The 19,808-nt window shown below is 40.1% G+C and overlaps 3 protein-coding genes across 4 annotated transcripts in view; 2 read left to right on the top strand and 1 right to left on the bottom strand.

The window, feature by feature from the left end:
- Positions 1-558: 558 nt before the first annotated feature.
- LOC103153772 (tripartite motif-containing protein 16-like) lies at positions 559-3,330 on the top strand. The gene has a single exon (XM_007574801.2). It carries the CDS (start codon positions 852-854, stop codon positions 2,520-2,522), a length of 1,671 nt encoding a protein of 556 aa, XP_007574863.1. The 5' UTR covers positions 559-851; the 3' UTR covers positions 2,523-3,330.
- Positions 3,331-5,606: 2,276 nt separating this feature from the next.
- diras1a (DIRAS family, GTP-binding RAS-like 1a) lies at positions 5,607-13,190 on the bottom strand. The gene is made up of 4 exons (XM_007574802.2): positions 12,945-13,190; positions 8,029-8,213; positions 7,682-7,852; positions 5,607-6,589 (listed from the first exon to the last, which is right to left on the bottom strand). The coding sequence occupies exons 2-4, from the start codon at positions 8,164-8,166 to the stop codon at positions 6,299-6,301; spliced, it is 600 nt and encodes a 199-aa protein (XP_007574864.1). The 5' UTR covers positions 8,167-8,213; positions 12,945-13,190; the 3' UTR covers positions 5,607-6,298.
- A 2,439-nt stretch (positions 13,191-15,629) lies between these two features.
- The window catches only part of apc2 (APC regulator of WNT signaling pathway 2), a 35,458-nt gene continuing 31,279 nt past the window's right edge, over positions 15,630-19,808 (top strand). For both annotated transcript variants that reach the window (XM_007574800.2, XM_016662171.1), the window contains exon 1: positions 15,630-15,706. The gene's annotated coding sequence lies outside the window, so the exon portion shown is untranslated. The remainder of the gene's footprint in view (positions 15,707-19,808) is intronic.

Raw genomic sequence — 19,808 nt, 5'->3', positions numbered from 1 at the left:
TATTCAGTTAAAAATGTTAACTATGAAAAAACACAGTCGCCTCCAAATCATAGTGCAGCAGATAGAGCGGCTGCTCCCGTCGTCTTTTATCCACCGCCTTTTCTTTTTATTACATCTTTTATCTCTTAAAATGACTCCACAAACTGTCACTATTGCTTCTACATCGTCATCCNTCCAGACTCAAATAATACATAAAATGGAAATATTTAATTATTTCTTGCGCGGCCCGGTACCAATTGGTCCACGGACCGGTACCGGTCCATGGCCCGGGGTTTGGGGACCACTGGTATAGAGTACTTGATTACTAAACTATTCTTTTACAACAGCCCTAAGCTGCTTCAACAGGAGATGAAGGCCATCAATCACTCTGCTGATGAAACATCATATAGCAGCTGTGAGCAATCATTGATCTCTATGTATCTTCCTGCCATTACGGGGGAGTTACAAAACAGGCAATAGATTTCACTGAGCAACCAAACACATCCAGCTCTTTCAGCAGTCATTATTTATTTAGTTACATTTACTGAAACTGTGGAGCGATTAGATACTAGAGATCTGAGATTTGGTGACTCGGTCAGTTATTGTGAACAGGGAACTGTTGTGAAGACAGTCCAACTTGAAACTTTATGACTTTATGACTTTCATAAAGTCATTTGAAAGTGACTTTATAAAGAGCTCTGTTCCTCCTGGTCTCAAATACTTCCCGAAACTGGGTGGAACGAACAGCTGCTGAAGCTGGTAGCTGATTGGCTGCAGCTCCTCTGTACTGACACCTGATTGGTAGATCAGAGCTCAGCCTGTTTTCTGTTCTCAGGAAACGAAACTAACAGTCACTGTGACTGAAAACAGAAATGGAGCAGCAAGCAGTTCAGCTAGACCGAGACACTTTCTCCTGCCCAATCTGTCTGGATCTACTGAAGGATCCGGTGACTACTTCCTGTGGACACAGCTACTGCATGAGCTGCATTAAAAGCTTCTGGGATGGAGAGAATTACAAAAGAATCCACAGCTGCCCTCAGTGCAGGAAAACCTTCACACCAAGGCCTCTCCTGCAGAAGAACACCATCCTAGCAGCTTTAGTGGAGCAGCTGAAGAAGACTAGACTCCAAGCTGCTCCTGCTGATCACTGCTATGCTGGACCTGAAGATGTGGCCTGTGATTTCTGCACTGGGAGGAAACTGAAAGCCATCAAGTCCTGTTTAGTCTGTCTGACCTCTTACTGCGAGAAACACCTTCAGCCTCATTACGATTCAGCTACATTTAAGAAACACAAGCTGGTGGAGCCGTCCAAGAACCTGCAGGAGAAAATCTGCTCTCAGCATGATGAGGTGATGAAGATGTTCTGCCGCACTGATCAGAAGTGTATCTGTGTTTTTTGTTTACTGGATGAACATAAAGGTCATGACACAGTGTCAGCTGCAGCAGAAAGGACTGATAGGCAGAGAGAGCTGGAGGAGAGGCGGGGAAGCATCCATCAGGGAATCCAGGATAGAGAGAAAGATGTGAAGCTGCTTCAGCAGGAGGTGGAGGCCATCAATCACTCTGCTGATGAAGCAGTGGAGGACAGTGAGAAGATCTTCACTGAGCTGATCCGTCTCCTCCAGAAAAGAAGCTCTGAGGTGAAGCACCACATCAGATCCCAGCAGGAAGATGAAGTGAGTCGAGTCAAAGATGTTCAGGAGAAGCTGGAGCAGGAGATCACTGAGCTGAAGAGGAAAGACGCTGAGCTGGAGCAGCTCTCACACACAGAGGATCACAACCAGTTTCTCCTCAACTACCCCTCACTGCCACCCAGGGAGCCTAAAGGCTCATCCAGCATCAACATCCGTCCTCTGAGACACTTTGAGGACGTGACAGCAGCTGTGTCAGAGCTCAGAGACAAACTACAGGACGTCCTGAGAGACTCATGGACAAACACCTCACTGATGGTCACTGAGGTGGATAATCTATTCTCAGAACCAGAACCAAAGAGCAGAGCTGGATTAATAAAATATTCATGTGAAATCACTCTGGATCCAAACACAGCGAACACACGGCTGGTGCTGTCAGAGGGGAACAGAAAGGTGACGGCGATGGGTCAGCCTCAGTCTTATTCTAGTCATCCAGGCAGATTCACTAATCATCCTCAGGTTGTCAGCAGAGAGAGTCTGACTGGACGATGTTACTGGGAGGTGGAGTGGAGCGGGCAGCAAGTTTATGTAGCTGTTGTATACAAGAGTATGAGCAGAGCAGGAGATGGGGATGAATGTTTATTTGGAGGTAATGACAAATCTTGGGCTCTATACTGTTCCCAAAGCAGTATGGAATTTGGTCACAACAACATCTGGACCTCCGTCTCGGGTCCAGTTTCCTCCAGAGTGGGAGTGTTCCTGGATCACGGAGCAGGTCTTCTGTCCTTCTACAGCGTCTCTAAGACCATGACTCTCCTGCACAGAGTCCAGACCAGATTCACTCAGCCGCTGCATGCTGGGGTTTGGCTTCATAACACTGCATGTTCTGCAGAGTTCTGTAAGCCCAGATAGATTTTCTCTCTCCTCTCTGATTGTTGATCAGCGTTCATTGTTTTGATGCCTCTGCTGTTCTGTTCTTTATTTTTCTGCTTTAAATGTAGTTCTCTGTGGTCCAGGAACCATAAAGAAATTCACTGCTATTAGAATTTTTTTTCCTTTCCATTCATTTTTGTATTTTGGGACATTGCTTTGACCTGACTGATGATTGACTTTGATCAATTAGGAGTTTAAATTAATGCTATTGTTAACCTCCTATCTGTTGCAGGCTTGCTTCATGTTTTGCTGATTTTAAGCTGTTATTCTTATGATATTGTATTGTTGTCTTGGTTCAAGTCTGTTAGAGATTGTGTCGGTCCAGAACCAATGAATTCAGCTTTGCTAGAATTTATTCATCCATCTTTCAGTCTCTTCTCCCGTTCTCTCTTCCGGCCCCCGAGCCTCACTTTGGACACCCCTGGTCTACAGTCAAAGGTGTAGTCCAATCAGCGCCAATAAAAGTTAATGGTGCCCTTAGATTGGCTGCTTTTCAAATGCCAGCCAAGATTTCTGTGAGGATTTGAGTTTTCTGTGTGTTTATTTAGGTTTCTGTGTCAGTTGAGTTTCTGTGTTGTCCTGTCTACCCCTTGATTGATCCCGGCTGTGTCCTGTTTCCTTGATTACTCCTCGTGTATTTAATCCCACCTGTGTCTCTTCAGGTCCTCGTCTATTCTGTCTGAAGTTGTCTTTATTGTCAGTTGCTACCAGTGTGTGTTTGTTTGCCTCTGTTCACCTGTGCTGCCTGGATTTGTTTATTATTCTTCATTAAACCATAATTTACTCTTCATATCTGGCTCCATCTCATATACTTCACCACCTCACCTCCACATATCGTGATATTTTGTTTCAAACATGTTTGAAAAAAAATCATTGTGAAAATTATCTATGAATAACTTGGAGTTTTGGTTCCAAAGAAAAATCCACAATTACTGTAGGTCAAATACTGAAAAAACTTTAGTTCGTTAAATTCATAAAAAACTAAAACTTTGTTCAGTGTGTAAACATCAACAAACTGAGCAGCAGCCTTTTAATGTACTTTGTTTAGAGTTTAGCACAAATCAGATAAAGGTTGGAGACATATACTTTGATACATAAATTAACTTTGTGAAGGAATGAAACCACATTTTTTAATGGTAAATGTTTGTTACATTTAATAGTTTAATTAAATAAAAATGTATATAAAAAAATTGATAAGTGGTGGGCAGTGCTAAAAGTTAGTTGCACTAATCTTATAGCACCAATCATTAGTATTAGCTCCTCTAATGCTAAATCAACATAGCAATTAGTGGAAGCTAATGCTAACACACTAATTTTAACCATATTTGAAACAACCATACATATGACACGTAGTATTTTCCCTTCACAGGATCACATTTGTTTTTGCACATCTTGAGCTTCAGGAAGTGAGTTTTGGACCAGGCCTTTCACTCCTGGTTTCAGTTTTATGGTTGCTAAGTATGGCTAACTCTGAAGCTGATGTTACCTGATTGGTTCACCTTTTGCCGTTGCAACTACGTCACTAAATCGTTCGAAGCGCCATAATGGACGTATTAAATGAGGTTCGGGAGTTTTGAACTGAGCGACTTAAGTTGTTTTCCCAAGTTGTTTTTGTCAGTTTATTCATGGCTTCTTCTTGTTCGAGTCGAGCTAATTTATCTTTGAAAGTAACAGACCTGGCTGGGGCTCACTGACAGCGGTTTTTACAGATGCCTGAAACAGCTAGCTTAGAAACCGACCTATAGCTCCTCCCCCCTGACATGTTGACCAAATTACCAGGTTTGCCTGAATTCACACTACATGATTTATATCACCGTCATAAACAGCGTTTCCCCTTAAGCCGGAGCACCTTAAAAACGTATAAAAGACGAGATGCTAACCAGTTTTTTTCCAAACATGCTAGGCTACATGACGGTGCGGCCTGGCTTCCATGGTTACTGATGGCTCGACGAGTACCTTCGCCATAATGGAAAATTTGACATTTTTCTAATCATACTGACTTATAAATTATATGAACTTAATCTTACCTTGTAAAAAGTGTTCGCTGCAAACCCGCCATTACACCGAGGGCTGCCAGTCATTGTGATTGACAGCTGCTGTCCAACGTCACCGCACCATTTCTCGTTAAAAGTTATTAATAAAATGACAAGTTTGGTTTTCACCCTTGTCTGTTTGTGGAGCCGACCGCACAGCAACCTGTGACCGTTTTTACTGCGATATCAACTAAATAAAAGCGATATTAGGAAACGTGTGAGGTTTTTTTACGGCATTTACAAGAGCGCACAGGTTGTTTTCACATCCATCATGGTGGACAGGCTGTTACGTCAGATCAGCATACACTGTGAGAATGGCGTACGTGCAGTGAGTACGCATGCGCATTAAGAGGTCCGCGACTGTTAAGCATACGCGACAAGGTACGACAAAAATAAGTCAATAAATTGTTCACAGTGATAACTAGATGGATATACATGCCTTGTCGTGATTTCAAAGTGTATTTAAGGAAGGGTCTTCCTGTTCCTTGATGATGGTCTGACTAGCTGACCGCTAAGTCGGGATGTCATACAGCTGTTAATAACAAAGTGTATGACATCTAACTGCTACGTTATGATGTTATGTTGCTGATTAAATAAAAGCATGTTGTAATGACAGATACAGCCGTCAGTTTGTGCCATGACGATCTGACAAACGTATGCTGATGTGACAGAAAACAGGCCGAGGTCTGAAGAGAGTGATGTGCAAAATCAGAAAACATGCAAAGAACATGAGAAGAGGAAATGAAGCTGCTGAATAAGACGTCAAAATAAGAGCATGAATATTAGAAACCTTACGAGTGGATAACCAAAACTTCAACACAGATGTTGAACTTTATTCAAATGAACGTTTACAAAACAGCCAAGTAAATTAATTCTTCTGGAAAAATTAATTTAGGGGAAGCTAAGTGTGCTAGATGTTTTCAAACACTAAACAAAAGAATTAGCTCTGCTGTTGGCGCATTAGCGGTTATAGCTGTGCCCACCACTTGAGGACTGAAACTCCAATCCTTGAACTATTCCTGAACTTTTAGGTCCATCTCTGCTTCAGCAAAGCCAGATCAAATTATCAGTTCCTTAGCAAGGATTTGCAGAACTTGAAACCTTGTTGCTCAGGCGATACACCTGTTTTATTCAGGTGTTAAAGTTCTGAGAGAACATCAGAACCAGCAGGTCCAATCTCAAAAACAAAAGAAATAATCAAACAGAAATGTGTAAATCTCTGATGACGGCAATGACACTTTTCCCAGTTCCACACCAACAAAAACACGTTATAGATACTACAGGGTCTTTCTGCCAACAGGTGACCTTTGGCCTTCCAACCTTCAGCCTCTGGTCCCAGAAACGGTTATTAATGTGTTGCATCAGAATTCCCAGACTTCTTCCCAGATATCAGCAGCCAGAGAAGAGGTAAAAGCGTATAAATGGTCAGCAATGAGCAGCGCCGACCTTCATGTTGAGGTGCATGCTGACTCTGCCGTTACAGTCAGAAGGAAAGGAAAACACCAGATTGTTTAATCCTAAAGTATTTCCAGGTCCAAGAACGTTTAGAAACAATAGAAATGTCGGCGTTGTGAGTCCTGAAGGTCCAGATTTCCTGTTGTTGTTAACAGTGGAGCTCATATGTACAGATCAGAGACCCAGTCCAGTCCAGGCCCGGTGTGAATGTTCCAGGCGTTTTGTTCGTCTGGAGCAGAGAGGCGGACTGCCAGCGCCTCCCTCGCCCTACATGACGCTGCACTTCCCCTTCAGCTTGTCGGCTCGTTTCTGTTTCCCTGAGCGCTTCCCGTCGATGCTCAGGCTCATGTCCCGCTTCTTCTCCAGCGCCAGCAGCTCCTGGAACAGCTCCTTCACGTTGCTGTTTGTCTTCGCCGACGTCTCCATGAAGGCGCACTTCCAGGAAGTGGCCTGAGTCTCGCCCACCTTGGTCTCCACCTCGCGCTGGGCCGTCTCGTCGCTCTTGTTGCCCACGAGCATGATGGGAATGGACTCCACGCTCCCTTTGATGGCCAGAATCTGCAGATTAATCAGTTACTTATAAGTACAGTAGGTCTAAACATTGCTGTTTGTAGGCCTGTCACGATCAAATGTACCAGAAATTATTGTGATAAACGATAATATTGTTGTTTTGAGACCATTTTCAAGTAACATAATGGTAGTAATGGCATAATAATGCATCCTCAAAGCTCAATAAACTTTAAATTCTAATGAATATTTAACACTGGAACTGGAGGACATTTAAAATATTCAAAATAAATAAACAAAACAACAGAAACAATAAATCATAAAAATTCCTGTCCTGCAAAAATAAAAGGCTGGTTGAGACCAAAACATCAGAATAAAGATTTTTGTCGTTCAGTTTTTGGTAAAAAGAGAGAAAAGGGAAAAATTATAATTATTGAGCTCGTATTAATTAAAGCTACTAATGGATTTATTTCTTATTGCGACAGGCCTATTAAGTACATGAACCACTTTTAATATGTACACAATTTAATTGAAAAATAAATACACATTTGAAGTGAAAAACTGAAACTATAAAACTAGTCGTAAAAAATGTAGACTCATTATTAATTAAAGCACTTTTTGGTTAAATTTCAATTTCAAATACATTTCTGTGGCGGTAAGATTTTTCTGGCATTTGTGTTTGGATTTTAAAAGTATCACAACATAAAAAATGATCCATTAGGAGTTTTATGGTCTTAACTGTTGATTGGAAACATAAGTTTTTTATTCAACCCTGTAGAATCTAATATTCTGTTAACAACTCTTGGGGGCTGTGGGAGCCTTCACCCCTTATGGACTAGTAAAATGTTGGTTGATTAACAATCTTCTCAAACTCAGGATACTATTAAAACTGCTTTGATATCAACCTAGTGGTCAAAGTGTGAACTACACCTGACTCACGGAAGTGAACGTGTGAAAGTTTGTGTGAATTTTCACAAATTAATCTTAATCCTGAGTTTAAAACATATATTTAGGCAGACTAACATTTTCTACAACTGATATATCGAAATAAGCAACATGTAACCACAATTCTAGAAGTTATTTTAGTTTTGGGTTTGACGCTTTTTTGCGACAGCAGGCTTCTGAGAAGGGGCGCAGACGGACCTGTTGGTAGATGGGCTTGAGCTCCTCCAGGGACTGGCGGCTGGTGATGGAGTAGACCAGGATGAAGGCATGACCTTTGGAGATGGAGAGTCGCTGCATGGCGGGGAATTGGTGACTTCCTGTCGTGTCAGTGATCTGCAGCGTGCAGACACTCTTGTCGCAGCTGATCACCTGCAGAGACGACAGACATCCACTTCATTCAGGCCACAATCTGGATCAGCGGTTCAGTTTCTGCATATCTTCATTCCTTATAGCCAAATATTTGAGGCAAAACATGAAGACATGATGTTTTGCCTCCTAGGAGAGGTTTTTCCTGAACAATCAGGAATGACTTGTTTGTGTCTCACCTGTCTGTAGGTGTCCTCCACCGTGGGGATGTAGGTGTCCCTGAAGGTGCCTTTAACAAACCGAAGGACGAGCGAACTCTTCCCCACCCCGCCTGCTCCGAACACCACCACCCGGTAGTCGTTGCTCTGCTCAGGCATCCTGGGAGCTGAAGTCCTGCTGACTCACCAGAACAATCACCTGTATGCTGATGAGCCCAGAACACAAGCGGACACTCTTCATCATGTAAACGCTGCTTTAAAGGGAACATATTATGCAAAATTCACATTTTGTACATTTTTGTACTTCCATTTGGGTCTCATCTGCTTCTAAAACAGTCCTAGTGCTTAAAAAAACCGAGATGTGTGTTTTTATTGGTGTCTGAAAAGTGAGCCATTTCCAAAACTTCAATCTATGAACGCTGCACAGTTACCTAGCAACCGAAGCACATTTACTCAGCTGGTTTTACCACTGTATGCACTGTACAATGGCTGCTGAAAGAGACAAAGTGTTATGTTGTTGACTTCCCGTCCATTCTTGTTGGTTTGGCAGGAGGCTCCACTCCTGCTTTTCAAAGACATATGGTTTTATATTGTACATCTGTTTGCAGCCATTTTCACATGCGAGTGTAAACATTGAGTTGGGGGCGTGGCCAAAAGCAGGCTATTTGGATTTTAAGTGATAGAGCCCCTGAAACAACTGAACTCTCATTATGTAAGAATGATTTTGTGCAAAAAATTTAATGAAAAGGCTTTGTATAGGCCATAAACCGATCCTAACCTGTTCAAGGAAGCTTAATGAAGAAATTATTTAAATTTCTTCATGAACTTAGAAAAGTATTTACCCTTCTCAAACATTTTTCACTTGACAAAAAAAGATTTTCATTTTATGTGCAAAAACCAACACAAAGTATCTAATTGAAGTAAGAGGAAAACCTTTATTTTCACAAACAAAAACTAAGAACCACTGAAAGAAACGACATGAAAACCTCTGAAGAAGAAATGGAGAAAAACCTCCTTCTCCACAAAATGTAAACAAAAATGATGTCGGATTTTAGTGGTTGTTGGATTTTTCTCTCGTTTTTGTTAAAAGACCACAAGCCATTTCTCCTGCTAGCACTAGGCTAGCATGTTTGTTTTGGTTGTATTTACCCAGAATGCCCTGCGCTGTAGTCCACTTCCTGTTTTTGGAGCGGTCTCCGCTGGTCCGCTTGGCGTTCACACGTGCATTCAAACCAAACCAGAGTTCACCTCAGCCAAACCCAGGCCGAGGTTTGGAGGACCAGAGTTCACTTTTTTCAGAGTTTGATTAGCATTTACTCCTCCCCAAACGGACCGGACTTTATAGGCAAACGGACTGTAGTTTGATTAAAGTGGACTAGACAGGCTTTGACTAGAGTGGCCTAGTCAAAGCCTAAATCTAAATCCTGCCGAGAATCTGATGCAAGACTGAAAAAGGATGCGCTCTCTGCCGTGAAAAAGGAAACAGGAAAGTCTGGATGACAGGAATCCATTCAGAACCCTGTCCAGTTGGAGCCGGGTTCGCTGCTTTGGGTCAGTCCAGGTTCTCCTGCTCTGACGTCACCGACCTCCTTATCTACTATACACACACACACACACACACACGCACACACACACACACACCTGCCTCCTGATAGCATCCCGAGTGTTTACAGCAGCATTACAGTGTGTGTGTGTGTGTGTGTGTGTGTGTGAGAGTGAGGGAGAGAGAGAGAGAGAAAATGGGGGTGTTGCTCTGTCGCCATGGTTACTGCCCTCCGAGGAGGCACCGAAGGCGGAGATGGACTGCAGAGAGATTTATGCACCGAGAGAGCAGCGCAAACATTTCATCACCAGCAGGGCCGTTGCCGTGGTTACCCGCCTGCCCCCACACCGCCTGATGTCACTTCCTGTGCGGAGGCAGGTGGCGGGGAAAACACCGGCGGAGGAGAACCAGCAGCGGACTCAGATCCAGCTCTACCCGGCCGGACCTCCCAGGATTAATATTCACATACGACCCGATGATATGATTTTAATAATAAATTTATTTTTAACTCAAAAAACAGTTATCAAACATCAAATAAATCCAATGGTTTATTCGGCAGTTTAATAATAATAATAAAAAGTAATTTAAAAACTTTGCAAATCGTTAATATTTTGTAAAAAAAAAAAAAAAAAAAAAAAAACTACTTTAATATCAGAGGTGAGCAGAGTACCTAAAAACTGTAAACGAGAAGTAGCACTACTTCAACATATTTTTACTCAAGTAAAAGTAAAATCACTCAAGTAAGAGTAAAAAAGTATTTGGTAAAAAAAGAAAAAAGTACTGAGTAACTGATCAAATTATGATCATTTAATATTTTAAAATTACATCATCAGAGGGACAAAAATATAAAATTAACTGTGAAATGTTGGCATTTTAAAAATTAAAATGAAAATAATTTATATAAATAATAAAATCAGGCAAAAGAAAATATTTCCAGATCAGTTTCTTTCGATCAAAAACTTCTGAAACAAAATGTATTAAATTAAAAATCCAAAAATTAATTTTACTTGTTTTTCAGTTTTACTTGTTTGATAATAAACAAAATAAAAGGATTATATAAATCCCTAAAGGCCCTTAACATAACAAAACTTTGCCTTTTTAAAAGACAGACAGTTTCCAATTTTTTTGGCGAAATTTTTAACTTTTTTGGTTTGTGGTTGGGGGCCGATCAAAATCATTGCAAGGGCCACAAATGGCCCCCAGGCCACACTTTGAGGATCAAGTAAAAATAAACAGTACAGCATAGTAAAAATACTCCTAAAAGTAATCTTACTGAAGTAACTGAGTAAATGTAACTAGTTACTGCATGACTCTGTTTGATATCAAAGAAAATCTGAGAAAACACAACAACTGAACAGACAATTTTAAGTCTTGCCACAGCATCTCTATGTGATTTGAGTCCATACTTTGACTAAGCCCTTCCAGAACGTGTTTTATTTTCTTTAACCCTTCAGTGTTGCACTCATTGTGTCTCAGAACGACTGCTGCTCAGGAAATTCAGCCAGTTTGAATCTTTTTGGAGAAGGGATGTGAAATCATACAGAAATGTTGGTTTAATTTGGGTTTTTTAAGGTTAACAACAATTGAGTCTTTTTGTTTACAGGTGTTAACTTTATCAAAGTTAACACCCGTTAACTTTGATAAAGCTGGTTTAATGAAAATCTGAGACTTTTATATCTTAAATTTCTCACAAAAGTGAAGGTTTTGCAGTTATTACCCAGGTCCAGACAGCAGCCTAACAGGAAACACATTCACAGCTTATTAATAGAACAAAATAATTAGCACAAGTTATGTAATTTCCCGGTTCTCTAAAATGAGACAGGACACAAACAGCAGACAGTTCACACTCTCTCAGACGGGAAGCTGCAGCAAAAATCAAACATTATTATGTGTTTGTAGTCCTGGAATGAGGCAGGCTGGATGTTTTCTGGCAGCTGCAGTGGGATAATGGTTGTTTTTTTCTATTATGCTTCCTTGAACAGGGTAGGGCATGTTTATGGTCTATACAAATCATTTTTGTTTCCTTTTTGGCTCAAAATCGTTCTTAGATAATGAGATCTTAGCTGTTTTGGGGCGTCTTGTCACTTTAAAACCAAATAATCTGCTGCTGACCACATTCCCAGCTCAACGTTTACACCCACATGTAAAAATGGCTGCAAACAGATGTGCAATTTTACAACCATGCATCTTTGAAAAGCAGAAGTGGAGCATCCTGCATAACCAACCAGAATGCAGCAAGTGGTTTCTGGATGGTAGGTAAACAACAAATTACTTTGTCTTTTCCAGCAGCCATTGTACAGCGTATACCAGTTGAGCTAACATGCTGGAGCTCAGGTTGGGTTATTAGGTAACAGCGCAGTGCTCATCTAAGGTGACTTAAAGGGGCAGTGTTTATGTATTTTCAAGCCATATTTTAGCACAGTCAAGTAGCTATGTTAACAATAGTTGCCATAAAAATTGACATTTACATCACAAATATGACTTAAAATAAATTTGACTTTATTTTAAGTCAAATTTATTTATCTTTTCTGTTACACAATTTTTTTTTCTTTTCTATTATTGATGTGTAAAGGTTTAAAAGAAGATTCTTCATATTTTTATTTTCCAACTAAAGTGACATAATTAACACGGAATGATTGACAAAAAAGGTAAATTTTCATTTTCAATGAGTCGCAAATTTGAATGAAACTGAAGGTGTTCCACTGCAGTTGCCTTCACACACACACACACACACACACACACACACACACACACGTTTGTTTGGCTATCTTTGTGGGGACTTTCCATTGACTTCCATTCATTTCTTCAGCCTAAACCTGACCTTTACCCTTTTCCTAACCCTAACCAACCAAAACTCAATTCATACCTTAGCCCTAACTCTGACCCCTGACCCAAAAACAGGGTTTCCCCTCGTGGGGACCAGGCTCCGGTCCCCACGAGGAGCAATTGGTCCCCACAACGTAGTATGTGTCAGGAAAATCGTCCCCACAAGGTATTACAAACAAACGCACACACACACACACACACCACACACACACACACACACGCATGCGCCCGCAGAGCAGCTGCTTTGTTCTCGGTTTCAATCAGCTGCAGCTCACCGGCCTCATTATCTCCTTACATCATGTTAATCCGTGTGACTGCGCGCCATAGTAAGGAGGGCCCGTGCACGCGCACAGCTGGACACGTGCACCCACTCCCATTACATAAACACGCACCCGCACCCGCACGCACGGAACCAGTTCGGCACCGAGCCGGGTTTCAGGTCCGATCCGGCCGCGGAGCTCCGTCCACCGGGCGCTGGCGGTCCCTCTGGCCGGGGATGGTGGCTGGATTTCGGGTGCGTGTCTGTGCGGTGCGGCCGCCGGTGTGGGTGTGATGGTTGCGGACTCACCGTGCGTGTCACCGCCGGATCCTGCGGGGTTCTCCTCCTCTAGGCTCTGTGTGTGTCTGCAGGGTTCGGTTGGTTCGGAGCGTCTGTAAGCATCCCGGATCCTCCGCCTTCTGACTCACATCCCCACCACCATCATCATCACCATCATCACCGCCAGACCCGCTGCTGGTCGCTTCACTCCAACCCTCCTCTTCCTCCTCTTCCTCCTCCTACTCTCCGCTCCATCACCTCCTTCCCTTGGAAAACACAAGAAACAAGTTCGGCTGGGATTCTTTGGGTTTACTTCCAAAATAAAAACCTTTCTTTTCTTCTTCTTTGTTTTTAAAATTACGTATAAAATAGAACAAGATAAAATAAAATAATAGACACAAAAATTTTAATGAGAAATGATTTAAGACAACACAGAATAAAAATAATATATCAATATCAATAAAAATCAAATAAATATGCAAAAAATCCATATTATTATTATTATTATTATTATTATTATTATTATTATTATTACAGAACAGTTGTACTAGTATAATATTATTATAATTGTATTTTTTATTCTTATTATTTTTTATATTGTTTTTATTATGTTATTTTAATAATGTAATTGTTATTACTACAATAATGTAACAATTAGTGATGTGTGCCAGAAACAAAAAAAATCTTCAAAATCACAATATAATTAAAAAGAACCCGGGGTTTTGTTCAACAAATTAAAACACAACAAAAAAAATAATTACATCATAATAAATACAAAGAAGAATAAAATTCCTAAAATAAGATAGTTGAAAAGAATTTAAACAAGACTCATTTGATTGATATGACGTTACAGAATAATTTGATTAAAAGGTCAAATAAACTGGAAAAAATGTTTTTATGAGTCGCGTGTTTTGGACTTTTATTTTGAAGGCTGTGCGCTGACTCCAACCGGAAGTCTCACTTTCACCATCCTCCTCTTTCTTGATAAAAATATATTTTTCCTTCACACCTTCACCTCAGTCAGCGTCACCCAGACACGTCAGCAGGAGAAAAAATAGGAGAACAAAATTATGAAACACATGAATCAGAGAGATTTCATTAAAAAACAAAACTTGAAAAAGGTTTGTTTTCTAAATAAACAACTGATTTACTGACAGCTGATGTTTCACATGAACTGATATATTTTGGTTAAATTAAGAGAAGTTCTGCACATCTATTTATTGCACAGCTTTGCAACAATAATAACAATTAAAAATAAATAAATAAATAAATAAATAAATAAATAAATAAATAAATAAATAAATAATAATTACCATTATTATTATTATTATTATTATTATTATTATTAAGGACTCTCACTGCGACAGACTGGCGGCCTGTCCAGGGTGACCCTGCCTCTAGGCACCAGCAACCCCACTGAGGCACAAGGATGTATAGAAAATGGATAGATGGATGGAGGACTCTCAAATCGTAAATTCGCACAAACAGACTATCAATTAATCAAAAAAAAAATCTTTAAAATAACAATTTGAAGGAATTGGCAAGTTTATTGTAAAGGTGCAAAGAAGTTTTGGTTTGATTTTTGCATTAACAGTGCTACTATCTGATGTTATAAGTTTAATCAAATTTTGATTGATAATAGATATACTTTTCAAAGATTATTCAACTAAATAGAATAATTTGCAGAAAAATGAACACTCATATGATTAATCGTGAAAAACGTGTCAATAAACCTACAGGGAATTTTATGAATAATTTGAATCCTTTGTCGCCCTCTAGTGGTGATAATGCAGAACTACAAGAGCTAAAGAACAGACAATAAACCTTATTGTTAGACTGTAGTCAGAAAAAGTGTCCAGTTTAAAGTCTGCATGAAGCACAAGACCTATTAGATATGTCAATTTAAACGATGTAATGTCATAAAAGACAGAAAACATAATTCCTTAAACTATCATGTGAGAAACTGAAAACAAAAACAGTGTAACTTCTGCTATTGATCAGAATATCAATAGCAGATATTGATATATCTGCTATATATTGAAGTAGATATCAATATCTACTTCTGTAGATCAGAAGTTTTGTAGAACGTCTGATCTACAAAAACTTGTAGATCAGAAGTTTTTGATCTACAAAAACTTCTGTATTACATATTATACTCAAAAACCAACTGAAAATATATTTTTAACAGAGACTTAAGTGTAACATTAACCTTTTTATTTTAAACCAATCAAAAGGAAAATTATAGTTATATTGAAACTAAAAGAAATTATCGCAATGACAGTCTCAAATATAAAAACAGTATTAATAGTAGCAATAAAACAACATCACAACACATTGATAAAAAAAAATGTAATTAAAGTTACAGGAAATTAAAAAATCAGAAACAAAAATGTAACAAAAACAGTTATTAACCACAACAGGTATTTAAAAAACGGGTTTTCAATGTGAGACAAACAGAAGAGTGTGTTACACTATTTTCGCCACCAGGTGGCATTATTGAATGCCAGTACGTTGGACTGCAACACTTCATCTCCCCCTGGTGGTGGGGAAGTGATATTGCAATTATCATCTTTTTAAACAGCAGGTTGCTTTAAACGTTTTAAGGCAAAAATTATCCGATTACTTTAAATCCGACTATATTTTTCATGCTTTTTTATATTTAGATATAATTTTATCAGATTATTTTAGTGAATAGCAGATTAAATACCCCACCACCCATCCTTTCTTCATCCCCCTCTTCTTCGCTCTCCTCCTCTTCGTCATTGATCTTCCGCTCTTTTCGGAGTCATGAGGTAAGGACAGACCGCTCCTCGTTTCCTTTCATTTCTCTCTCCTTCCCCTTTGAATTCCGCTTTTTTTTTCTTGGTTCGGAACAATCCAGTTGGGCTCGGTTCGGTTCTCCTCCCTGATGCGAATCAGACATGAACTGAATTTGTTAAAACATTTGATTCGTACATTTAATGTGAAATTGTTTTTCTTAAATAAACGGGAGGAAAATGGATTCCGGATCTCATTATTATTTAGTAAATTGCGGGTTTTTCAGAGAAATGCGGGTTCGACCTGGTTTTCTCCTTCATGTGGGATGATGGATGGATGGATGATGGATGGATGGATGATGGATGGATGGATGATGGAGGGATGGATGATGGAGGGATGGATGATGGAGGAGCTCATGAATCATAAATGTCAGAAAAAAACCCGCAGCAGCAGCTAAAATGAGGTCAAATATCCGAAATATAAGAGCAAACTTTGCCGATTCTCATCGGGTTCCGGTCGGATTCTGTTCGGTTTCAGGTTTTATCCACCTTCAGGTCACATTGAGCTGATTGCGGAATCAGGCCGAGTTTTCCGGCTGGCTGGTCATTTTCAGCCTCTGCGGTCTGTGCCAGGCGGTACTGGTCGGACTGGGTTCACTGGTCCGTTCTGCTGGTTAATCCTCAGTAATTCTGCTGCTGATTGTCGTTTCACTGCTGCAGATTAAATCTTTGTGTGGAGATTTAATGATTAATGTGGTTTTACGTGCCTTTAGTTTAAAGCTGCTGTTTATTTGTTGTGCTAATAACAGATCTGTTCACTGCTTGAACTCCTTTCGTATAGATTTGTGATCATTTCTATAAAATAAATGTAAAATTTCCTCAAAACTTGCTAATATTTTGCATTTTTATGACGAGCTTAGCAACACGGCGTCCATTTTAACATCATAAATCAATGCAGATGATTCCAAATTTAATCAATATCAGTTCACCTTAAATCTTTTCATAAATATAATCTGAATTTAGATTTTTAAATATAATGAACTTATTTTCTGGGCGGGTCTTTGAGCCATAAAAGCAGAAATAAAGAGTCCCGTTTGATGGACCATCATGCGCTTCTCCGGCTTTAGGGGGCGCTACTGAGCATCACGTTGCTCCATTTGCAACAATAAAAAAAGTCACAGCGGCAGAAAGAGGCCCAAGCATTAAATGCACTGAAGTTATGCAAATCTTTAAAAAAAAAAACCTTCTCCCACGTTCTTGAAAAAAAAGGCAAAAAATAAATCAGTAAACAGAATATTTTTCAACTAATTGAAAATTAATCAAAATAATTGTGATTAATCAATGACTGAAATAATCGTTTACTAATTTAGCAATGGATTGACGAGTATAGAGAATTAAAAACGCAATTTGCTGAAATAACAACACAGTTAGAGCAGTGATTAAAACAAAACTGTACAAAAATAAAAACATTTTTCATTTAAAACAAATAAAAACATTGTTTTTCCTGTAAATATGTTCTTCCCAGAACTCCTAAATTTTAGCTTCACCCAGTTCAAATTCTGTAAAAATAAACATATTTTCTATTAATCAGTTAACCCAAGAAATAATCAACAAATCAGCCAATCAAACGGAAAAAAAGTTATGAGATTTTCATGTTAATGTTAGAAGGATTATTTAATGAAAATTCAGCAGAATGCAGAATCGTTTTTATCCGATTAATCGTGAAAAAAATCGATTACTCAAATAATCATCACTGTATTTTTCACCAAAAGATGTGGATTTTAATTATTTTACTGACGGTCTACTACTTTACTTTATTCTCATTTACTCTTTGATAAAAGCTGGAATTCAATAGGAAGAAATGTAAATGTTTTGTTCAGGAATCCCTTGGTTTTAATCTGCAGTTTGAATCGAAAAAACACCCGAATCTGACCAGATCTGCAGAAGGTTTGATGCAAACGAGCCGCAGATGGAGGTGGAGGGCGTGGCAATAGACAGCTGCTTCTGTTTTCTCCACAAATATCAGGAAATAAATAAATGTTAAGTCAGAGCAGAGCTGATCGACTGCATGCAGGGAGAAACGGGCCGGGCGTGTCTGCAGGGAGCAGAGCCGGTCGGACTCGGTGCGTCTGGAGGGCCCAAAGCTACAAAGAGACAAAATAACATCCTGAAACATCAGACTGAGCATCAGCTATAAACATTTCTGCTCAGGGTCTTATTGCTACGATTCATTTCTATTTTCTGTTGATGTTAGAGATCAATATCCTGCAGAAGCTTCAGGCTAACAGAGACACAAAGTGATTCACCGAAACCTAACAGGACAAAATGAAATCAAAATACAGGCAAACATGTTGATTCTAAAAGTTTATTTTTATCTCTTTTCACCAACTTTAAGGTCTTTTTATGTTTAAATGATTCCTAAGTCAGACTTTTAGTGGATTCTGGTCAGATTTAGTCTGGAAATCTCTAAAACGTCGATGAAGATCCAACTCGGCGTGTCGCCCTCACAAACGTCCCTGGATGATAAAATGTCCCAGAAGTTATTGTGATAAANTGTTCGTTCCACTGGGGAGAGATCGGGTTGGAGAACTGGAGCACATGCTAGGTGCTAATGCTAATATCTCCCGATTGACAGAATAAATAAACGGAGACCGCCTCCAAACCCAGACTTGATGTCTTGTGGTTTGTCTGATCACCACACCAAACACAACGCAGAACTCCACCGGTCACACTTGGTGCCGTTCGACCCGAGACATCTCCGATCGAGTCTGCAGTCAGCGCTCCCGAGTCCAGCGGGGCTGTGACGATTTCTGGCTGTCTCCCGGTTGCGAGCTGCGCCGCTAGAGCCGCTTTGCCCTGAGCGCGGTCTGTCAGGTCTAATACTACCCTTTTTTGGCGCAAGCCGGTCGGAATAATAAGAAAAAGAACAATAAGTTTTCCATTAAAAGCAGTTTTTCTCCCCCTTCTTTCTTTCTGCATTTGTTCTGTGTGATTTTTTTTTTAAATCGTTATTCTGAATTTTTTTTTTGATTTTTTTTTTTGATTTTTTTGATTTTATTTGTATGCTTTGCTGCAATTCACAGAAATGTCTCATGCAAATCTGCCTGAACTTGAATATGTGGGAAGTGGTGTCAGTTTTGTTCCAGCAAAAAACCCACACAATGCTTCACTGTGTTTTGGGAGGGGTAGGCCTGTACCGCCTGGTCACAACAAATGCACAATTGACCAGTCTGCGATAAATCCAGAGTTTGTACCTGTTGCAAACTCCACGCCAGTTCCTCTGGTTGATTCACAGCCTACACATGTTTCACAAACGGCACTCAGTGATTTAATATCTGGCCTGGCAAAACAAATTGGAGATAATATTACAGCTAATTTGTGCACCATGCAACAGGCCAGCCACTCCCAGGAGTACCCTGCTAATAATGCGTCTCCTACTCTACTGGAGTCCCCCCATGTGAAGGTTGTGGTGCAGTCTGAAGCCAAAGCCCCTCCACTCTTCAGAGGTGACAATAGTGACACATTTTCCATTCAAGAATGGGAGGATCTGATGAGGTGTTACCTGTCCAGGGCTAACTGTGAGACACCAGAAGAACAATATGGGCTCCTGATGTCGAGATTAACAGGCAAAGCCCGTGATATGGTGAAAGTCTCTTTGCGGTGCCGCCCTGAACTGTGTGGAGGTGGGTTAATTAATGCTGTGTTTGATGTCTTAAAGCACCACTTCAGTGAACTCACCTGTTCCAGCTTGCCAATGAGAGACTTTTATGGTACTGTTCCAAAGGCTGGTGAGGATGCTATGGACTATTGGATCCGTCTTAATAAGTCCATCGATGCTGTGGTTGAATGCCTCCGCAGGCGCGGTAAATGTGTGGAGGACCCTAATACAGAGGTTGTAATGATGTTCATCAGCCACTGCCCTGACCCCACCCTTTCCTTGTCATTTCAAATGAAACCACCAGAACAGTGGACGGCAGCTGAGGTTCAGCAGCGCCTGGATGATCGTGTGAGGAAGGTCAAGGGCTTAGTGGCAAATACACAGGCTATTGAAGGTGCCAATACATCGCAAAACCTGGACACCCAGCAGCCCACTGGGGTGTCCAGTGTTATCGCTACTGAACCTGTTGCTCAACAGATG

The sequence above is a fragment of the Poecilia formosa genome, unplaced genomic scaffold (assembly GCF_000485575.1).
Source record: "Poecilia formosa unplaced genomic scaffold, Poecilia_formosa-5.1.2 Scaffold361, whole genome shotgun sequence".
Classification (NCBI taxonomy): Eukaryota; Metazoa; Chordata; class Actinopteri; order Cyprinodontiformes; family Poeciliidae; genus Poecilia; species Poecilia formosa.
The sequence above is the reverse complement of the archived record's forward strand: the minus strand, read 5'-3'. Positions and strand labels throughout refer to the sequence as shown.

Bases quoted from the DNA above. Each gene is read 5' to 3' on its own strand.
- diras1a (XM_007574802.2), bottom strand. From the start codon at position 8,166: ATGCCTGAGCAGAGCAACGACTACCGGGTGGTGGTGTTCGGAGCAGGC. The intron at 7,853-8,028 runs GTGAGACACAAA...TCGTCTCTGCAG, and splicing joins TGGAGGACACCTACAGACAG to GTGATCAGCTGCGACAAGAG. The intron at 6,590-7,681 runs GTCCGTCTGCGC...ATTAATCTGCAG, and splicing joins TCAAGCCCATCTACCAACAG to ATTCTGGCCATCAAAGGGAG.
- LOC103153772 (XM_007574801.2), top strand. From the start codon at position 852: ATGGAGCAGCAAGCAGTTCAGCTAGACCGAGACACTTTCTCCTGCCCA.